This window comes from Eretmochelys imbricata, chromosome 9, assembly GCF_965152235.1.
Source record: "Eretmochelys imbricata isolate rEreImb1 chromosome 9, rEreImb1.hap1, whole genome shotgun sequence".
NCBI lineage: Eukaryota > Metazoa > Chordata > Testudines > Cheloniidae > Eretmochelys > Eretmochelys imbricata.
Genome location: NC_135580.1, coordinates 67,167,052 through 67,188,444, shown reverse-complemented (window position 1 = coordinate 67,188,444; position 21,393 = coordinate 67,167,052). Strand labels below are relative to the sequence as shown.

The 21,393-nt window shown below is 41.5% G+C and overlaps 1 protein-coding gene across 3 annotated transcripts in view; it reads left to right on the top strand.

Moving 5' to 3' along the window:
* Positions 1-21,393, top strand: part of DIAPH2 (diaphanous related formin 2) — an 837,317-nt gene that overhangs the window by 61,449 nt on the left and 754,475 nt on the right. For 2 of the 3 annotated variants that reach the window (XM_077825677.1, XM_077825675.1), the window contains one exon: positions 5,630-5,650. The exons of the other annotated variant lie outside the window; for it this stretch is intronic. In XM_077825677.1, the coding sequence (XP_077681803.1) occupies positions 5,630-5,650 (21 nt within the window). The remainder of the gene's footprint in view (positions 1-5,629; positions 5,651-21,393) is intronic. 3 annotated transcript variants of the gene reach the window in all.

Here is a 21,393-nt window from a genome sequence, read left to right as displayed (position 1 = left end):
ATTATTTTTCAGGGGACTTAACATTCATAAAACTGGGGTTCAGGTGACCGTTTCTTGCAGCAGAATGAAATCAACCTTTGTCGTAGGGCTGCCTACAGCAGCACTGAAAATTGACCCAAGTCAGTATTATTACCCAGTTTGAGAGCTGTGATAGTCACTGGAGCTGTCCAAAAACTCAAAGCACCGCGCATCGTCTTACACTTGCTTCTCATTAGTTGACTCATGTAGTAACTTGGCCAGAATAAGGCTGTTTGTTTGGTGCCTTAGGGACTTTTAAGGGACTTTGTGTTCCGTAGCTACAACCCAATGCCATGCCTCTGCTCCTCTGCCATGGCTACTTTCCTCATTGGTATGACAGTGACAATGGGTCACTCATACAAGCTGTGCTCTTGGGTCAACACTCGGCAAATGCAATTAAGTTGTGATTTGCAGTGTCCCATCTTAAAGCTCATTTCTCCTTGGAACTTTATGCAACACAATGCTTATCTAATCCCCCTAAGGCAAAATGTACTGATGGCAATCTCCTTTCTTCTTTGGTCAGTTCCAGGTCATGGTCTTGTTTCATAAAGCAGATTCCTTTATTCATTAAGATTCCTAAAGTGATCGAGTTTTTAAAACTCTTCTGGCCCTTCTCCAATAAGAATTTAGTATCTCAAAGTTGCGTTGGTACAGCACCTAACACAATGGGGTCCTGGCCTGTGGCTGCAACTCTTAGGTCATATAATAATACAAATAAGGTTGTGCTTCTTAAAGGTAATTAATCTCTTCCAAGATGTGCTGCACCTTTTTTAACTGTTATTTTCCTTACTTCCTACACTTGTTCTTGTTTGTTTGGAAACTCTAAGGTTTAGTTGGAGAAGAGTTACTGCTTGCTTTTTTAAAACTATTTGTGCTCCATCATCACATGGCTCCTATTTTTCTGCTTCAGTATAACTACAAGGAAGATGGTGTCTTTGCTCAGTCAGCTAATGCCTGCTTTCATGAAAGTCTGTGAGGTGGTGGTAGTGTGGAAATGCAATAAACTAACTTTATACACAGTCTGTATCATATTCTAGGAATTTTAACACTTGCCATTTTTAGATGTTAAATGTAAATCTTGAATTAAATGTAAATCTTTTTCTACTTTTACTAGTTAATTCTAAATTAGGGTTCCAATGAGCAGGAAAGGGATATTTTCTCTAATGTGGATTTCTGTGATGAAATCCTAATGACTTTCATCTTCTGATGTTTTAATAGAAATGTAGGCAGGTCATATTAGGAAAATAGGTCCTGTTAGAGGGCTAGGTCAGAGTATTTGGGCATTTGTCCTTAATTTATAACTCATGTCAAATGGGAAACATTGCTTTGGAGTTCTAGTGGAGGCCTCACTGAAATTGATTGCAGCTAGCTGAAGTTGCCTGAAAGGCATGTGAGCTATGTCATTTAAGCCTTTTGGGAGGCCGTATAAGCTGCTGGGCTTTCTCACTACCCCATGTACCAAATAACACTCTCTTCAGGTGTGGGATTCTTCTGTTTTTCCTTCAGAACTTCAGCTTAATTTCTTCAAAATAAGACAAGTTCACCATATTGATGATGTCCTTTCCCTCCTGATTAGGGATTTAGCTGTTGTTTATTATTATTCTCTGTAGGCCATATTCTTGGAACACAAGAGAGAGAGTCTCTCTCTCTCTCTCTCTCTCTATCTCTCTCTCTCCTTTGTCCTCTATAGCTTTTACACTTAAGGATTGCACTCTGCGGGCCATCTGTCTGAGCTGTATAATATGGGTCCTTTCTCCTCACCCGGCAGCAGCAGTCTAGCTTAGCTGATTTATTTTGTTAGCTTTTATGAGGACTTGGTGATCTTTCTGCTATTGCCTTGATCCCTTTGCCAGGCAGCTGATTAATCACAGATGGGACTGGGCCTCATCTCCCCTTCAAGGACCTAACACCCTAATAAGTCATCATTAATCATTAAGGGTTTTTTCCCTGGCAAGTAAAGAGTAAATCTGCTTATCTTGCCCTATAGCATTCGTTCATTCCTAGAAAACTGGGATGGGAATTGAAAAAGTCTTTCTAGTAGATACATAAGACTGGCTGTGCTGGGTCAGACCAATGATCAGTCTAGCTCAGTATCGGGTCTTGAGACGGTGGCTGATACCAGAAACAGGGCAATGGCTGAGTGATCTGTCCATTTCCCAGCTTCTAGCGTTTGGAGGTTTAGGGTCACTGAGAGAGCATGGGGTTGCATCCCTGACCATCTTGGCTAATCACTATTTATGGACCTGTCTTCCATACATGTATCTAATTATTTTTGAACCCAGTTATACTTCTGGTCTTCACAACATCCCCTGGCAACAAGTTCCACAGGTTTACTGTATGTTGTGTGAAGATAGGCAGCAGGTTTAAAACAAAGAAAACGAAGTATTTCTTCATGCAACACACTGTCAACCTGTGCAAGTCTTTGCCAGAGGATGTTGTGAAGGCCAAGACTATAACAGGGTTCAAAAAAGAACTAGATAAATTCATGGAGGATAGGTACATCAATGGCTATTAGCCAGGATGGGCAGGGATGGTGTTCCTAGCCTCTGTTTGCCAGAAGCTGGAGATGAGTGACAGGGAATGGATCACTTGATGTTCGTTCCTTGTGGGGCAGGTGGCATTGGCCGCGGTCGGGAGACAGGGTACTGGGCTAGATGAACCTTTGGTCTGACCCAGTATGGCTGTTCTTATGTTATTATGAAGTACTTCCATATGTTTCTTTCAAATCTACTGCTTAGGTGATCCCTGGTTCTTGTGTTATGTGAAGGGGTAGATAACAATTCTTTATTCACTTTTTCTACATCATTTATGATGTGTAGAGATCTCTGTCAGGTCCCCCACTTCGTCATCTTTTCTAAGATGAACATGGTCAGTTTCTTTAATCTCACCTCCAAGTTCTTCCATATCCCTCATCATTTTTATTGCCTTTCTCTGTACCTTTTCCTATTCCAGTTCATCTTTTTTGAGATGAGCCGACCAGCACTGCATTCAGTATTCCAGGTCTTGAAGTACTATTGATTTATACAGCAGCATGGTGATATTTTCTGTCTTATTTTCTATCCCTTTCCTAATGGTTTCTAACATTTGGATAGTTTTTTTGACTGCTGCTGCATGTTGAGCGGATGTTTTCAGATAACTGTCCACATAGACTCTAAGATCTTTCTTGAGTGATAACAGATATTTAGACCCCATCATTTTTATGTATGGTTAGGATTATATTTTTGAAATGTGGATTACTTTGCCCTTATCACTATTGAATTTCATTTTGTTGCCCAGTCACTCAGTTTTGCCAGATACCTTTGTAACTCTTCACAGTCAGCTTTGGAATTAACTGTCTTGAGTAACTTTGTTTTGTCTGCGAACTTCGCCACCTCATTGTTTATCCCCTTTTTCAGATGATCTGTGAACATGTTGAACAGCACCAGTTGACAGTACAGAGACAGGGGCTCCTACTATTACATCTTCACTGTGAAAACTATTTGTTCATACTCTTTATTTCCTATCTTTTAATCAGTTAGTGATTCTTGAGAAGACCTTCGCTCTGGTCCCATGAGGGCTGACTTTGCTGAGGAGCTTTTGGGGATGGACCTTTTTGAAGGCTTTGTCCAAGTATATTCTATCCACTGGATCACCCTTGTTCACATGGGTGTTTGACCACCTTCAAAGAATTGTAATAGATTAGCGAGGCATGATTTATTTTCACAAAAGCAATATTGGCACATCGTGTTACTTCTGAGGGAATTCTGCGTCCAAATTAAAAATCTGCGCAATATTTTAAAATTCTGCCTATTTTATTTGTCAGAATAACACAAAATAATCATGCCAGTTTCATTTATTTTGGTAATTTATTTCAAGTACCTGTCAGCATTTATGTCTGTAACAATACAGGCACACAAAAATTCTCCCAGGAGTAGAGAGGAAAAGAAACGCCTACAACAACCCAATTCCTGTTTCTCTGCCCCCAGAGCACAGCTGTGCCCTCCTCCTCCATCCCATACCCCCTACTTCCCAGAGCCCAGGGATCCAGAGACAGAAACAGCCTTGTGCTGGGTCCAGAGCTTGTATGGAGTTTTCGGCATGCCATCTCCTTCCTTTAGGGCATGCTGGGAATTGCAGGTGCCTGGACAACCCCCCCCCCCCCCCCCGGACAATATCTTCTGTTTGAGAGCTGTGCTCTGCTGGGACCAGTGGCCTTTAGTGGTGGCCAGAAGCTCCGTAGCCCGTTTCTGTGGGCAGGAGGAAAGGAAATTCTGCTCTCAGAACATTCATTTCCGCATCAATTCTGCATTGCGCAGTGGCACAGAATTCCTACAGGAGTAATTGTGCACATTTGTCTGATAATTCTGGTCTCTACTGTAGTTTCAGCCAGTCTGTCTAGTATTGAAGTTTGGCTTACTGGCCTGTAATTTCCAGGATCAATGCACAGCAGTGAGAAGACGGCCAGATTTGAGTGGTCAGAGGTAATTGCCTTCAAGAGATTACAAATATTTACTGTTGCTCCCTGGTTAGGCTGAAAAGATCTTACCTTGCTTAGTTTACATAAGACTAAATCTAGAGAAGTTGAGTGAACAGTTTGTCATTTTAATTCAATTTGCTGTCTGTCCATAGTCTTTCATCACTATAGTTGTGTAGGTAACTTCAGGGAGATCTAAGACAATGAAACTCAGTAACCTGTAAGAGGCAGAACAAAATGGTAAGGAGTGTCTGGACCATACACCCCTTGACCACTTGGATCTCAGTCAATGGGCATAGACAAAGGGTCCTTTCCCAGGAAGTTGGATTGCTTATCATGCTGCAGCAGGTGAGGAGAGAAGTTGGGGTCTGTTGATTCTAAAGGCAAAACCATCTGGTGGTAATGAACCAAGCAGATATACATGGTTTTTCTGTGGATTAAGTGTTATGTGCAAATCCAGCTACCTGTTAATCTAGGTGCACGCTTGCTGTTAAATGCAGTGATGGCACAATGAAAAAGAATGGCTTCTAAAAACACAAATTCTGGATTATGTGGTTTTGTCACTTTTGGAAAAACATCCATACTGAATATTTGAACAAAAATGTGATGTGAGGACTTCATGAAAATATTAAAATGAGACTTTCAGCCAGAAGTTACATTAGTGAGCTTATGAAAATTGAATTAAAGAAATGTTCCCTCTTAAATACAGTAAAAGCCCCTTTCAGGTAAAAAACATTTGCTATAGTACAAAGGTAAAATGTATATTAATATGCTATTAAAGGAGTATTCACTTTGTAGTTCTTCTCTACATCTGTTAAAATGTCTAGTGCCTGATACCTTAACACTTTTTTCAATCTTTTAATACTTGATGTGAAGATATCAAACTAGACTGCTCTTCAGCTGGTAATGAAATATATAAAATATTGGTAATTGAACATGAGTAACCATCTCAACTATTTTTTTCCACCACAGAATGAGAATATGCTAGTTATGATGTGTTAATTCTTAGACTTTTTGATAAATTAAGTATTAAAAGAGTTTAATTCACTAATAAACATTTGACTACTTCTGTGAAATGCTACAACCTACTAATAACTTTGCTATGTTTTTTGTTTTTTTTTCGCACTATAACCATTCTTCGCTGACCACTGCATGCAGATAGTTGGAAGTAAAGTTGCGGTGAGTACAAATATGGTAGTGTTTTTCCTAAGTACATGTTTATATTGTAGAATTTAGGCTTAAAATTGAGTTATTTCATCATATTTTATGCACCCTTAACACATGCCAGATGGTTCTTGTTTTATCATATTATCAGCTTAATAGTTTAGGGGAAAAAGTTGTAAGAAATTATTAATTTACTGTGAACTCTCAATCTGATTCAAAGCCTGTTTAATTCATTGGGAGTCTTACTGTTGACAACAGACTTTGAATCAGGCCTTCTATATGCAGGTGAGGCAGGTTTTGCTTTTTACAGCAAAAGTAATACTTGATTCATAGTTAAGAAATTCAGTTGGTCTTGAGCTTATTGTGTCTCATGTAGACCTTGGTATTCGCCAGTGGCGCATAGTCCAGTACAAACAAATCTGCTTTAGGATATCACTTGGAGCTATGAGAAACTTAGAGTAATCATGCAGATTTCAAGCATGACATGAGGCCTTCCAGGAACTATGGTTTTAATGTTTCATTGGGAGCGTCTTCTGTTTTGACTTTTGTCAAAACAAGAAGTTCACTTTTGTCACTTAGTGTGTGTTAACACCTCATTGCTTTGCCAATAAAGTCATTATATATATGAAGTCTGTCGTGGCTGGATTAGCATTAGTGAGGTCAAAAGTATTGTGGAATAGAAGAAAGCAAATCTAATGTTTAACTCGAACTTACATGTAAAATTGAGATGCAGCGATGACATAATATGGATTTTTGTGGAAAAAGTAAAGTCTGAGATTGAATCAGTGTCGTTGACCCTAGATGCACAGTCAGCACCTCTATATGGTTTACTAAACAAATACATTATTTTGTTGTGGGAATAGACTCCGGAAGTGAGGATAGTTTGGCAAAAGAGTGTTTTTTCAAATTTTTTTAAGTACAGTGTAATTAAAAACGTACATTTTAAATGACAGCCTGGAGCCAGGATATCTCTTGATGTAACTATGGTAGCGTCGTTTCAAGAAGACATTAAACCAAACACTCATCTGAAAAGTTATTTAGAAGTCTGCTGCAGTGTTTCTGTTTGAATTACTTCAGTAATTCCTTTGCTGTGTAGTCTTGTGTTATGAACCATAAATTTCAATTTTTTGTTTTATAAGGTCTAATAATTGGTGCATCAGCATTTTACATGTTCAAAGGCCATTTGAGATATGCAAGTGTTATAAATGACACGGCTGCTGGTTTGGCCTCATTCAGAATAGAAGCTAAAAAGTTTGTCTACTTGCTGTGCTCTTTGGCTTGTAAATAGCGTTATTTCAAATGCTTCTTCGGATGTGATATCAGAGTAGTGATATAGCAGTCTGTGTAGTATAAGGTATTTCCATTCTGGGGAAAATGAGTGAAATGGCCAATCCTACTTAATTTTTCTGTTTATGCTGTGGAACAGGGATGGGCAAACTGCAGCCCGGATTTGGACCGTCAGGGCTTTGGCTCCGGCCCGCGGGATTGCCCTCCCGTGGTGCCACAGGCCCCGTGCCACTCTCAGAAGCGGCCAGCACCATGTCCCTGGGACCGAGGGGGAGGGCGCAGGCGCAGAGGGCTCAGTGCTTTGCCCTTGCCTCCAGGCACTGCCCCCTGCAGCTCCCATTGGCTGGGAACGCGGAACAGTGGCCAGTGGGAGCTTCGGGGGAGGTACTTGGAGGCATGGCAAGGCGAGCATGTGGAGCCCTGTTCCCCCCACTTCCCCCCAGGGACCACACAGGGATGCTTCCCAGAGCAGTGCGGCATGGGGCCAGGGCAGGCAGGCAGGGAGCCTGCCCTGGCCCCGGTGTGTGTCGCTGCCACCCTGGAGCCGCTTTGGGAAAGCGGTGCCAGGCTGGAGCCCAGACCTGTCCTGACCTTGCTCCCCAACTCCCTGCCCTAAGCCCCCTGCCTGCACCCCGCACCCCTGCTGCACCCCAATCCCCTTCCCTGAGCCCCCTCATACACCCTGCCTCCTTCCTCTGCCCCAATCCCTTGCCCTGAGCCTGTTCCTGCACACCACACCCCCTCCCACACCCCGCAGTCCTTCCCGCACCCTAACCCCCTGCCCCGGCCTTGCATACAATTTCTCCACCCTCGGCCCAAAAAGTTTGCCCATCCCTGCTGTAGAAACTGGGAAAGGGGACAACACAAACAAATTCTTTCCATGTGTGAATTAATCTAAAGGCAGTCCTGAGAGAATATAATTTAAGGAAGGGAAACTGGTAGCATTCCTAATAAAATGAGGAAAATCCCGAGGATTCTAGGAAGTAGCTTTGAAGATTGTATAACAAATACATCAAGCCTTGAAAGAGGAGTAGAATTGCTAAAAGACAGCTACCCCCCGAAGCGCTCAAACCAAACCATTGCACATTTCTCTTCTCTTGATTGTTTGTTTCTTGAAGGTTACAACAATGCACTTTTGTTTAGAGTAACATTGGTAAATAATACAATCCTCAGGTCTCTTTGAATAGGATGTTACCATGTTGGAGTGAGCATCTTTTCACTGCTCATGACATCTTTTTGGTGACTTTATTAAGTTGAGTGACATCTGTGATTACACATGTAACAAACCAGCATGTCTCTCAAATATTATTAATCAAAACAGTGGGCAGGTGTGCTGAGTCTTTAGCAGGTGAGTGTACTTTGATATTCATGAAATGGTAATCAGATTTCTAAATATCTATGTGTCCTTGACTATTTTGCTGAGCACATAATTGGTCCATTAATTTTTCCCTAACAGCTCCCCATATTATCATATCAAACTATAAACTTTTTAAACAAAATTTTGTTATAAAATAGTTTTGGTTATCAACACTTTATAAAACCTCTTTCTGCCCCATGTTGGTCACACTCCAACAGGTGATAATGTCAGGAGCTGACTGGGTGATATTCGATCTGTTAAAAAGCCCATTGTTCTCTCATGATATAGGAACCTATCCATACATATGTAATCTTTTCTGAAAAGATTACAATACAGTCGTGTTAAAATTTGAAGGGACACAGTTTGTCAGAGAAATCATGCTTTGCTGTACTGAATGATTTCAGCTTTTAGGAAATGTTTGTTAGTAAATTTTCTTTTAATATAGGCAATGTCAGATACGAGAGAAAATAATGGAACTAGTATACAAGCTTGAGGTTCTCTAATAAACTAATTTTATATTAGGTAGCACATTGTAAACCTTACTGCTTGTCTTGATTTGTTTGGCAGTATTTTCTTATACTTCAGTTGCTGAAAGCAGAGTATTGTAGCCTTTCTTTTAGAATATTTCTTTTTTTTTCTATTAATACCGCAATAAAACAGCCAAGCAGGAGGAACTATAGGTGCTGCTTGCCTTTTTTTGTGAATTTGTATAAGCACGAGGACCAATTTCTTAAAGCATTGCTGTTCATGTCATGAATTTACAGATATAAAACTTAGATGTCATGCTGGTGAATTCATCGTACAAGCCATGAGGTAGAACTCTTGAAGAGAGGTTATTAGTTGCAGGTAATTTAAATCTCAGTAGTTACCAAGAAGTGGTTTTGGGACTAATATTTCTTGAAACCTTCCAAGTTAGTATGATTTTTAGTTGATGGGAATGATCTGTATAAAGAAGTTTAATGTTTCAGGTGAGGAGATGAAAATGTAAAGAATAATTTATTGAAACTTATGAAAAAAACTTAAACTTATCTACAACTTTTACCTGACCAAAAAGTTAAACTTGACTAATAAAAAAGGGAAAAATAGCATAGCAGATGTGGAGGAAAGCAGATTTGGAGGAAAACCCATTTCCTGCTATAAATTTAAAGGGGGAAAAGCAAAACTCAGAGCCTGAAGATTTTGACAGTCAACTGAACACACAACTTCCAAGCATGGTGCCACATTGAATTGTACTGTTCTTGAATTTAAGAAGATTAAAAGTAGCTTTGAAAATACCTATAACCAACCCTTTGCTTTCAAATGATAATCACTTGAATAAATAAAATCTCTAAAAGAATTCAGTATGTATTTTAACTTTTGTTTGGATGCTAATCAACTTTCAAAGGTTTTACTTATCTTATTATTTTTCAGTTATATACATATATATAACTCATTTGTTTCCTCATTGTTTATGCGAGTCCAGTAAAAATGAACAATATTTTTGGAACAAACAGAACTGAAGAAACAAAAATAAAAAAACAAAAATCTTGTCCTGCTATCAGGAATCTAAATGGGTTAAGGTCAGATGAGATCTTTGATCAAATATTATTTTAGACAGAAATTTAATCAAGAATGAATACAGTAAAATTAATTGAAACTGCTGTTTTTCATAATTGAATTGAAGTTCACCTGCTAAAAAAGTAATGTCTGAAAGAGATGGTATTCTTTTCCTTTTTGTTACCTGAGTAATTAGCTGCAGATTGATTTGATAGGGTGTTCTCAGATGATATCAAATAGTTGGAAATAAGACTTCATAGACTTACAGTTTCAAACCTTGAGATGAAGTCACATGCAGTTCAATGGGGGTGAGTTTGGAAAGATCTTGATGACCCCGGTCAATTTTCTGACTTAAGAATAATTTTAAAGTTGCATAGTAAAGCTATAAGTAACCACACTAAGAGTTGAAAGGTTGGATGAAAAATATTCTTGAAAGTTGACAAGACTTCTGTATGGTGTGACAGGGTCAGGCCAGATGGCTACAGGAGCATAATAGAAGGCAGATATATTAGCCCCAGGCTAAGTAGGTCCCTTTTCCCTGGGTAAGGTAACAGGAAAGGTTCCAGAACAATCAGGAACTTTCTGGAAAAAATTAAGGCAGACAGGCTGATTAGAACACCTGCAGCCAATCAAGAAGCTGCCAGAATCAATTAAGACAGGCAGGCTAACCAGGGCACCTGGGTTTAAAAAAGGAGCTCACCTCAGTTTGTGGTGTGCGTGCGAGGAGCTGGGAGCAAGAGGCGCAAGAAGCTGAGAGTGAGAAGGCATACTACTGGAAGACTGAAAAGTACAAGCAGTATCAGACATCAGGAGGAAGGTCCTGTGGTGAGAATAAAGAAGGTGTTGGGAGAAGGCCGTGGGGAAGTAGCCCAGGGAGTTGTAGCTGTCACGCAGCTGTTACAGGAGCCACTGAAGACAGCTGCAATCCACAGGGCCCTGAGCTGGAACCCGGAGTAGAGGGTGGGCCCGAGTTTCTCCCCCATCCCTCCAACTCCCTACTTGATACCGGAGGAGTTGAACTGGACTCTGGGTTCCACCAGAGGGGAAGGTCTCTGGCCTGTTCCCCAATCCACTAGGTGGATCAGCAGAGACAGCGGGGATTATTGTTCTTCCTTTTTCCCATGCTGGCCAGTAATGAGGCTAACTGAGTGAAAGGCAGATTGAGCCACGAAAGTGGCCAAACTGAGGGCTGCCGTGAACCTCTGAGGCAAGCAAATCCGCCAATAAGCATAGGACCCACCAGTACAAAGGAGGAACTTTGTCACAAGTGGTGTGAGCAGTGGGATCTGGTGTGCACAGCATGGCGGAAGAAGGAGGGTGTTTGGGGAAGGAAAAAAAGAGGGTGGGGGAGCAGGTTTATTTTTTTTCACCACAATGGAAGATGTAGTGCGGGCACTGATACAAGCCATGGTTGCCCAGCAGGAGGCTACCCATGTCCAGGCAGCTGCCCAACAGGAGACAGTGCCGCTGCAGTAGGAGACCAATCGCCTGTTGATGGACCAGGCTGCTCAAGGCTGTACTATGTTGCGGGAACTGGTAATTCAAGTGAAGGCCTTTACGGAGATGAACCACGGCCATGATGGGACGAGGATCATATGGGCCAGCAACTGCCTGCAGAAAATGATGGGGGAGGATGACATAGAGGCATATCTCCTGGCCTTTGAGAGGACAGTCCTACGGGAGGCCTGGCCTCAAGATCGGTGGTCTGGCATCCTTGCCCCATTCCTGTGTGGGGAGGCCCAGAAGGCTGACTATGATTTGCCTTAAGAAGCTGCAGCAGACTACCTCCAGCTGAAAGCAGAGATCCTGGCCAGATCTGGGGAACAACTGCAGTGCAGGCCCAGTGATATCATGAGTGGAGGCAGCAGGAAAACAAAACCCTGTGGTCCCAATTATATGACCTCATCCATCTCACACGAAAGTGGTTGCGAACTGAGTCCTGGAGTCCGGAGAACATACTAGAGGTTCTGGTCATCGATCGATACATGAGGGGACTACCGCCAGATCTTGGTGCATAGCTAAGCCAGAACGAACCCTCCACCTATGATGAAGTTGTTGCACTGGTAGAGAGGCGAAGGACAGCAAGGGAGCTGACCCGACCAGTTAAGGAAGAGGTACCCCGGGTTAAACTAGCAGCACCAAGCTCGGGTGACTGGGCCACCAGGAGAGTCCAGGTGGAAAAAGAGAGGGGCTGAAGGCCCACCGGAAGCCACAAAGAGTCGGAGCACTGCGGGGGAAGAGGTTAGTGTTACACAGTGTTAATATGCCGAGGAGCCTATGCAGTGTAACCTGGGGAACTGGGCAGACCAATGCTCCCTAATCCACCTTGTTGGGGAGGTCTCACTACCCCACATATGTACACTGGACCAGTGAAACTAAATGGGGTAGAGACCATAGCACTGGTTGATTCGGGGAGTGCTATCACGCTTATCTCGGGGAAGCTCATGAAGCGTAGTCAGCTGCTGTGGGCTAAACGTACGGGGAAAACATGCATCCATGGGACAGTTTACTACCCCACCATCCCAGTAAAAATTGAAATCCAGGGGAAAACTACTGAGGTAGCAGCAGGTGTAGTCCCTAAACTCCCATACCTGGTGCTCATAGGAAGGGACTTCCCAGGGTTTGGAGACTTACTCCCAGTAGGAAGATTGGAGAAAGAGGGGAACCCTGAAATTAGTGAGACATCCACAGTAGACTGTCAACCCCCAGTCTTCTCTGAAATGTCCCCAGATTTGTTCTCCACTCCCAGACAGGGTAGAAAGATGAAAAGGGAAAGGAGGACAGCTAAGGCCTTGGGAACCCGAATACTGGCCCAAAGCCAGAGGGTCGCTCTCGTAGGTAGGCGGACCCGAGCAGCTGAACAGGAGGCCACCCAGGAGAGAGAAGCGCTCTATCTGACCCCCCACCCTAATGCCTCTTAACCAGTAGAGGCAACAGAGACTGGCCCCCTAGAACTCAGGCAGATTAGCCTCGGAGAGGAAATTTTGGACGGGACCAGGCTGAAGACCCAAGGTACGACAACATTAGGAAGGAGGTGATAGAAGTAGATGGGGTTCCCGTAGAAGGGAAAACCCAGGGACAATGACCCTACTTCATAATGAAGAAGGATCTCTTATATTAGGTTGCAGCAGTACAGGGACAGAAGGTACAGCAGATCCTAGTACCTCAAAAACACTAGAACGCTGTATTAAGTCTTGCCCATAGTCATCTTGTTGGGGGGCATTTGTGGGTAGAGAAGACCCTGGCATGGGTCCTACGACGGTTCCTCTGGCCTGGAGTACATGAAGTATGGAGGTACTGTGCATCCTGCCCAGAGTGTCAGCTGCGCAATCCCCGTTCCCACTTGAGGGCACCTTTAGTACCCCTTCCCATCATAGAGGTCGAGCGAATAGCCATGGACCTCGTGGGACCCCTGGAGAAGACTGCGCGGGGCCACCAATACAAACTTGTTGTTTTGGACTATGCTACTCGCTACCCAGAAGCTGTCCCCCTGTGGAACACAGCCTCTAAAATGATAGCCAAAGAGCTGGTGGGGATCTTTGCCCAAGTGGGGCTACCAGAGGAGATATTAACAGACCCCATTTATGTTGAAGCTAATGAAGGACCTCTGTACACTGCTCCACATACATACCCTGAGGACTTCGGTCTATCATCCGCAGACCGATGGGCTGGTGGAAAGGTTTAGCCAAACCCTCAAGGCTATGATAAGGAAGGTGGTAAGTCAGGATGGGAAGGATTGGGACACCCTACTACCTTACCTTATGTTCGCCTTCTGGGAGGTACCTCAGGCCTCAACTGGGTTTTCCCCCTTTGAGTTATTATGTGGGCACCACCCCCGTGGCATACTAGATATCGCCAAAGAGATCTGGGAAGAGGAACCCAATGGGGGGAGAAATGTAACAGAACATGTATTTCAGATGCGAGACCGGATAGCCCAGGTCACCCTTATTGTATGGGAACATTTGGAAAAGGCGCAGGAGGCCTAACAAATCCATTACAATCGCTAGGCAAAAGTCCGACCATTTCAACCAGGGGATCGGGTGATGGTGTTGGTACCTACAGCAGAAAACAAGCTTCTGGCCCAATGGAAGGGGCCCTATGAGGTGGTTGAACCTGTGGGGGAAGTAACCTGCAAGGTGTGGCAGCCAGGATGCTGAAAACAAGAATGGATTTATCACATTAACCTCTTGAAACCTTGGCACCAGCAAGAGGCATGTATAGTGGTCCAAGAGGCCCTGATCCAGGGAAATAACCTTCATGAGCAGCTCAGGATATCCCCTGGTCTGACACTGAACCAGAATAAGGAGATAACTGAGATGATCAGCCGATACCAGGATGTGTTTTCAACCAAATCAGGTTGGACCACCGAAGCATATCCCCATATTGTCACAGACCGCGGGGCAAAGGTAACTTTAAGGTCCTACCAGGTCTCTTTGGCAAAAAGGGAGGAGATCAAGGTGGAGGTAAAAAGGAGGTTGGAACTGGGAGTCATAGAAGAGTCCCACAGTCAATGGTCGAGCCCAATTTGTGTTGGTGCCCAAACCCGATGGCACCACTAGGTTTTGTAATGACTTTCGCCGGCTAAACGAGAGATCCAAATTTGATGCATACTCCATATTGATGAGTTAGTTGAGTGCCTGGGCAATGCCCGATTTTTGACCATCCTTGATTTAACAAAGCAAGCTTTTACTACTGGAAATTCTGCTGAGCACTAAGTAGTTCTCCATCTCCTAAGGATGGAAAAAACCAGGAACTAATTTGTTTTAAAACAACAATGCATATTTGTTAAAGGCTTGCTTCATTAACTTTAAAGAGACTTTTTTCAGTAAACGTTTACTTTTCAAATCCTGAGGTCCACTTCTGAAAAAGGAATGTCTACAATTCATATATTTCTTATTTTGGTGAGCTAACAAATGGATTTCTCCCCAGCTTTTTCAAGTTGAATATTACATTTTCTGTCGCATTTTAACACAACCTGGTGAAGTGTAACTTTTGTCCTAACATCTGTCTCATTATCTTAACAAATTTTTAGCTAAGTATTAAAGCATTCCATCTTAAGGTATCAAAACATGTTATAACTACTGTAGTGCACCCACCACTGGGTGAAATGTCAGCTGTGCCATTCTGCATCAGCAATTTTTTGTATAACAGATTTGTGGCAGATCAGAGCATTTCTCCAGCTGAGAATGCAAGGATGTGTTTAGGTAAGCAGAACACAGAAAACAAATTTAAAAACTTGCCAGGACACTTGGTTTGCATGGATTGTGAAAAGTGGGGCTTTGGATTGCAGCTTTCATATATTAGACGAATGAGGGATTGTAGCAGTTTGGCTCTCTAAAATCTTACTTGGGCACTCTTACTGTGAGCTTGGAGGAAAGAGACACCTACTGAACCACGAGTACCATCACTTCATGCTTGGGTTGCCAATTTTGGTTGGATGTATTCCTGGAGGTTTCATCACAGGACATAATCTTTAGTTAAAGATTAATCTTTAATTCATGGAGACTCCAGGATAACCCTGGAGGATTGGCAACCCTACTTCATGCTGAATCGGGACCTTCCTTTGATTGCTGATAAATGTATAGACCCAGGCCCTGTTCAGCTTCACTTAAAAAAAAAAAAAAAATAAAAATCCATTCTTTCCATAATTACCACTGATCAAATGGCAATATAGGACTGATAATATAGGTAATGTAGGACTGTTATAGCAGGGAAAGTACTTAATTTTTAAGATGACTATGCTTTTAGGAAGTTTCTTAACACTTCAGAGGCTTCTTTAAAGTTCTAATATTACATTCAGGGCTACAGTATTGATTACAACCTGAGCTGCCCTGGCTAGCTTTCGAGCTTCCAAGATGATGATGTTGATCTCCTGGAAATGCTAAATAGTTTGGGTCATGGTTACCCAAGAGTCCACCTTAGTTTGTGTCATGGTACTTCAGATGAGATGAGCAGAAGCTCCTAAAGCAGAGCTTCCTTGTAAAATATGTTCGGGGCTGTTGGCAGGGTGTTCAGTTTGAAAGCTCCTTGGCTTTGGATCTTGTTTCACCTAGATTAACCTTCCAGATATGCTGCAGAGGTCTAGCTTTACTTAAAGGATTTGGGTGATATTTGAGGAATTTTAAGTTTTTCATTTTGTTTTAAAAATTTTAGTGGTTAGTAATAGTGCAGCTTAGTTTGGGGTGAGCAGTTTAATTGTCAGAATGATGATGAAACTAAGTTAAACTGTTATGTCACCCAGAGTGTAGAGTACTTGAATTGGGGACATACTCCACAAATCTAAACAAATAAAATTGACTGCAGAACAAGGGGTTTGAATGTAATTAATTTGGCAAATTTAACGGCTGCTACTCTGAAACCACTCTTTATTCAGAAAATCACTTCACTCTTTTTAAAATGTTAAGTGATTATTTGTGAGCATTGTATCTTCAAGGTGGAGGATTTGAGTAAACAATGGAACAAGATAAGAAATAAGTCACACCAGGATTGCCTTTGCCATCCCTTTTATCATGCCATATATATTCCAATTAGGTAACGAAAGCATAGAACTTGATAATTTCATTTGGTAGCAAACCCAGTGCAACCAAATAGTTAATGACTATATGGGGGAAAGGGAATTTTTCATGGAGGTAAACGTTTTTAAATTAAGGTAATGGAGTATTTTTGTTGTCTGCACTCGCTGTGACATATGCAGTGAAAACAACCATTCTGAAAGGCATTATGGAAATGAATGAAGCAAAAAATTGTAGCTGTACAGCCTATTATAACATTTGATGCAAACCAAAAGCCACAACTTAAAACTGATGTACATATGTGTCAAGGTTCCTCCCCCACTCTGAACTCTAGGGTACAGATGTGGGGACCTGCATGAAAAACCTCCTAAGCTTATCTTTACCAGCTTAGGTCAAAAACTTCCCCAAGGTACAAAATATTTCCCCCGTTGTCCTTGGACTGGCCGCTACCACCACCAAACTAATACTGGTTACTGGGGAAGAGCTGTTTGGACGCGTCTTTCCCCCCAAAATACTTCCCAAAACCTTGCACCCCACTTCCTGGACAAGGTTTGGTAAAAAGCTTCACCAATTTGCCTAGGTGACTACAGACCCAGACCCTTGGATCTTAAGAACAATGAACAATCTTCCCAACACTTGCACCCCCCCTTTCCTGGGAAATGTTGGATAAAAAGCCTCACCAATTTGCATAGGGGACCACAGACCCAAACCCTTGGATCTGAGAACAATGAAAAAGCATTCAGTTTTTTACAAGAAGACTTTTAATAGAAAATAGAAGTAAATAGAAATAAAGAAATCCCCCCTGTAAAATCAGGATGGTAGATATCTTACAGGGTAATTAGATTCAAAAACATAGAGAACCCCTCTAGGCAAAACCTTAAGTTACAAAAAAGATACACAGACAGAAATAGTTATTCTATTCAGCACAATTCTTTTCTCAGCCATTTAAAGAAATCATAATCTAACACGTACGTAGCTAGATTACTTACTAAAAGTTCTAAGACTCCATTCCTGGTCTATCCCTGGCCAAGACCCAGCATACAGACAGACACAGACCCTTTGTTTCTCTCCCTCCTCCCAGCTTTTGAAAGTATCTTGTCTCCTCATTGGTCATTTTGGTCAGGTGCCAGCAAGGTTACCTTTAGCTTCTTAACCCTTTACAGGTGAGAGGAGCTTTCCCCTGGCCAGGAGGGATTTCAAAGGGGTTTACCCTTCCCTTTATATTTATGACAATATGTAATAGTTTTGTATAGGTAAACTAATTGCTTTTACATGGTATCAGACAGTAGGTATTCCTGATGCTTTAGATATAAGGAAACAGCCATTTTGCTGTGAATGGTGAACAATGACAGGAGGGGGTTTTTTGTTTTGTTTTTGAAGGTCCAAATGGCTGCAACTTTATATACCTCCTCGAAGCATCCTGTCCTGGCTGCTGTGAAGGGATGGCAATTTAACTTGAGAGCTACCACATGAGCCAACTCCTAGGTCACATACAAGTGCTTAGATTTCCATGAAATCCAAATGTTGTTTGATGAAGCTTGGCTAATTAGCACAGCTGGTCTTTGATGTTTGGAGTAGCTCCCCCCTTTAGTTTTATCAGACGGGTAATGTCCCAGTCATATGTTGCCTGGACCAGCTGCCACAGAGGGTGCTAGCCTCAAACTTAACTGGCATACCAAGCACAGTAGTGCCATCTTGCTACAGGCATCATGTTCCTAACTAATAGTCAAAACTGGTTTTCAGATTACTTTAGGCTAGCAGGAGCTTTTTAGTTTTGCCCCTTCTATGTTCCTCTCTACTATAGACCTTCTAATTTGAGGTGCTAAAGCCTGATGCTTTTTCTTTTAAATCATTACTCTGACTTTGGGAATACAAAAGATAATTCTGATGCCATTTTATTCTTCAGTTGCTTATCTTTAATGACGTGTAAAGAAGTGGGTAGAAAAGTACACATTTCATATAAAAAGTAGCATATATGTGTAATAATGTACAGATTCATAGCGTTTTGTTAAAGGAGTCCTGTTCCAACATTTCAATTCTTGTTTTTAAATGTGGTATTGTGCATGAAAGAGAATTCACCCTTTCCCCCGATGTAAGAGTATTGCTTATTTGTCAGCAGGTTGATTTTCATACTTTCCACAGCTGGCATGCTGAAGAATCAGCATGCCTTGTTTCTGGACACCTATCTTTCATTTTCATACCTACATCAGTTGCTATAGGCATAACTGATTGGCTGGCTGGAAGTGTGGGCATATAAGCATGGCATATTATTTCTCCATGTTGACTTTATCCTGGAAATTCATTAGCAGAAAGCTAATGCTCCATGCTTGTGCTCTGCTGACCGAGGGAGTGTGAAAGAGATCCAGACTATCTCATGACCATGCAGTTTTTGCGCTACTATATTTTGCATCAGTACCGCAAAATGTCTAGGTCAAGTGAAGCTATTTATTTAAATAAAATCGAATAATTTCATTTTGACGAGTTGTATCTTGTTAGAAGTAGTAAGTATGGCTGATAACGAGAGTTAAAATGAAACAAAAGTAGAAATTTCATAATTTCTCTTAAAAGTACAAAAAAGGATTTATAGCAGGGGGTGCAGTCCCTGACACAATACCCAATGCATACTAAATCCTATTAGATATAAGTCATGGGTGAAATGGGAATATGAAAAATGCCTAACCTATCTTTATTAGTCTCAGTTAGAGACTGTACAAAGCTAAGGAGCTTTAGGAGCTGCATATTAATCATAACCAGTCTTCTGTGATAAACCTATTTCTTGTAACTTATCAAAGCTGTTCAGAAGATTAGTCATTCCCTTTGGTTGAGGAACGTTTTGCATATTATTCTGGATTTGAAAACCATAGCTTTAAAAACTGATTAACAGATACTTCAATTCTAAAAGGTCTCCTTGAATTACACAGCTTAGACAGCTATTTTCCTGTAATGCCATCTCAACAGGGGGGTGGCTTCTTTGCCGAAACCTCTATATTGTTATTTTGTTGTGTAGAGAATAAGATATTCTAGGGAGCATTACTAGAGGCCAGACAAAAGAACCTTGCAGTATCAAGCAATCATTGAATCATACAGAAGTATTTCTTTATTAAATCTTTACTTTAAGCAACAGTTGGTGGATTCCAGCTCCTGTTTCAAGTCATTTTCAATTGCTCAACTCCTTTATCTCGAAGGGGAAAAAGAATTAGCTTAAGGGGCTGCATAAGTAGCTCATGTTAATGCTCATCATTACTAAAGATGTGAGACATGTATAATAGGAGTAATCTGGCAGCTCATTCTGATGCTTTAGCCTTAAAGAACTTGTACATGTTTATGGTAATTCTGATAAAGTACAATGAAATAGGTGTTAAAAGCTTCTTATTGTCAGCTGATGGTGATGGGATTCATAGTGCTGTGAAATATTAGAAGTGCTGGGCTGCCCCATTTTGTACTTCTGGAATTTGGATCCTGAGTGTTCGCTTTGAATCCTGACCTGTTACTTTGGGAAGGCTTTAAGGGGGCTGGGTGCATAGCCCTGGGTGCATGGGGAAGGACAGCTCTACTTTCAACTTCATTAAATCCCCTGGGGATACCAGCCATTTGGTTTGTGGTGATTACTACTTAATGGTGTCTAGCTCTCCTCTAATGAAGAGGAGATAACTATGAAGTAAAGAATTGTAGAGTGTTGGCGGTTGGAAATAGGGCATGGATAAATAAGGGATCCTGAGTTATCGGTCTCTTTCCCCCAAGTAAAATCTTTAGTGTTGAATTATTTTTTTCCAACACAAATGTTAAATGTTAACAGTGTAGCTACACAAATGAATAAATATATTTGTCTCTATGATTTGGTATGATCTGTCCTCACTAATTGTAATATGTGGGCCTGCTCCAAAGACATGAATGGTGTAATAACATACAGAACGTAGAATGGAGGAATGAACTTGCACTCAGATGTTTGACTAGTTAGGTAACTTGCAACAACTACCCACTTTCTCCTCATACTTGACTAATTACTCTGATGCTTTAGCACTGGTGCTTTCAAAGTAAGTAAAAAGGACAGGATCTCTGCTGTATAACTGACACCTTAAATTAGACTGGAAACAAAACTATGTCAAAAAATGATCCATGAGATGTATAAAAATGGAAGGGGAACGTTTCTGCTGGGGAACACGACTCTTCTGCATAAAAAAGAGATTGTGTGAACATTAGCTTTGCTGTATTTTTGTTTTTAGTGGTGCAGTATGGAAAGCTTTGAGAAATCCATGGGACTGCTAATGGTAGGTCTATGCTTGGAGCTAGGGGTGGAAGTGATTTCCAGCTTGAGGAGACATACTAATGCTAGGTCTGGTTGAGCTTGTGTACTACAAATAGAATATAGCCTCTGTAGTGGGCGTTGCCCCAAGTATGTGCCTGTGGTATTGGATGGGTACATAGTCGGGGTAGCTAACTTCTCCCACTGCTGTTGCTACACTCTATTTTTAGTGCACTAGCTCAGTCACAGCTAGCGTGAGTGTTTCTCTTCAAGATGGAAATCTCAGCCCGAGCTCAAGGTGTAGCCATACTCAAGTGTCTCACTGGACACTCTTCTTTGATTTAATTGTTAGGCGTGAAGAGAGAACAGTGTGCCTTCTATAAGAAATCTAAGAAGAAGTGCATAGTACACTGCTGATAATTTGCAAATAGCTAGATATATAAATGAAACAATACTTGGTCCATGAAGTATGCTTGAAAAGTTTTAGAGCAGATGTTAGCATCAAATTTTCAGTTCTTTCAGCATGTCCAACTTCGGAGCATGGTGCCAACCTTTTTATTTCTGATTCTGTACCTTTATGGAAGATGGGTTGCTTGTCATTAGTTTATCAAGAAGAAAATAAAACTGTATTGTTTAGAAAGGAGAGATCTATTTTTCAAATAGAACATTTACTTATTGCCCAGAGATAGCTGAGAATTTTAAATCATTGCATGTTAGTGTGAAAAAGCTGTTTAGAATGGGGTTTAATTTTTTTTCTCATTTAATCTTGTGTACTTGGGTTCATGCTAATTGAGTCACCTGGCTGAATCTTGACTTTCTAATC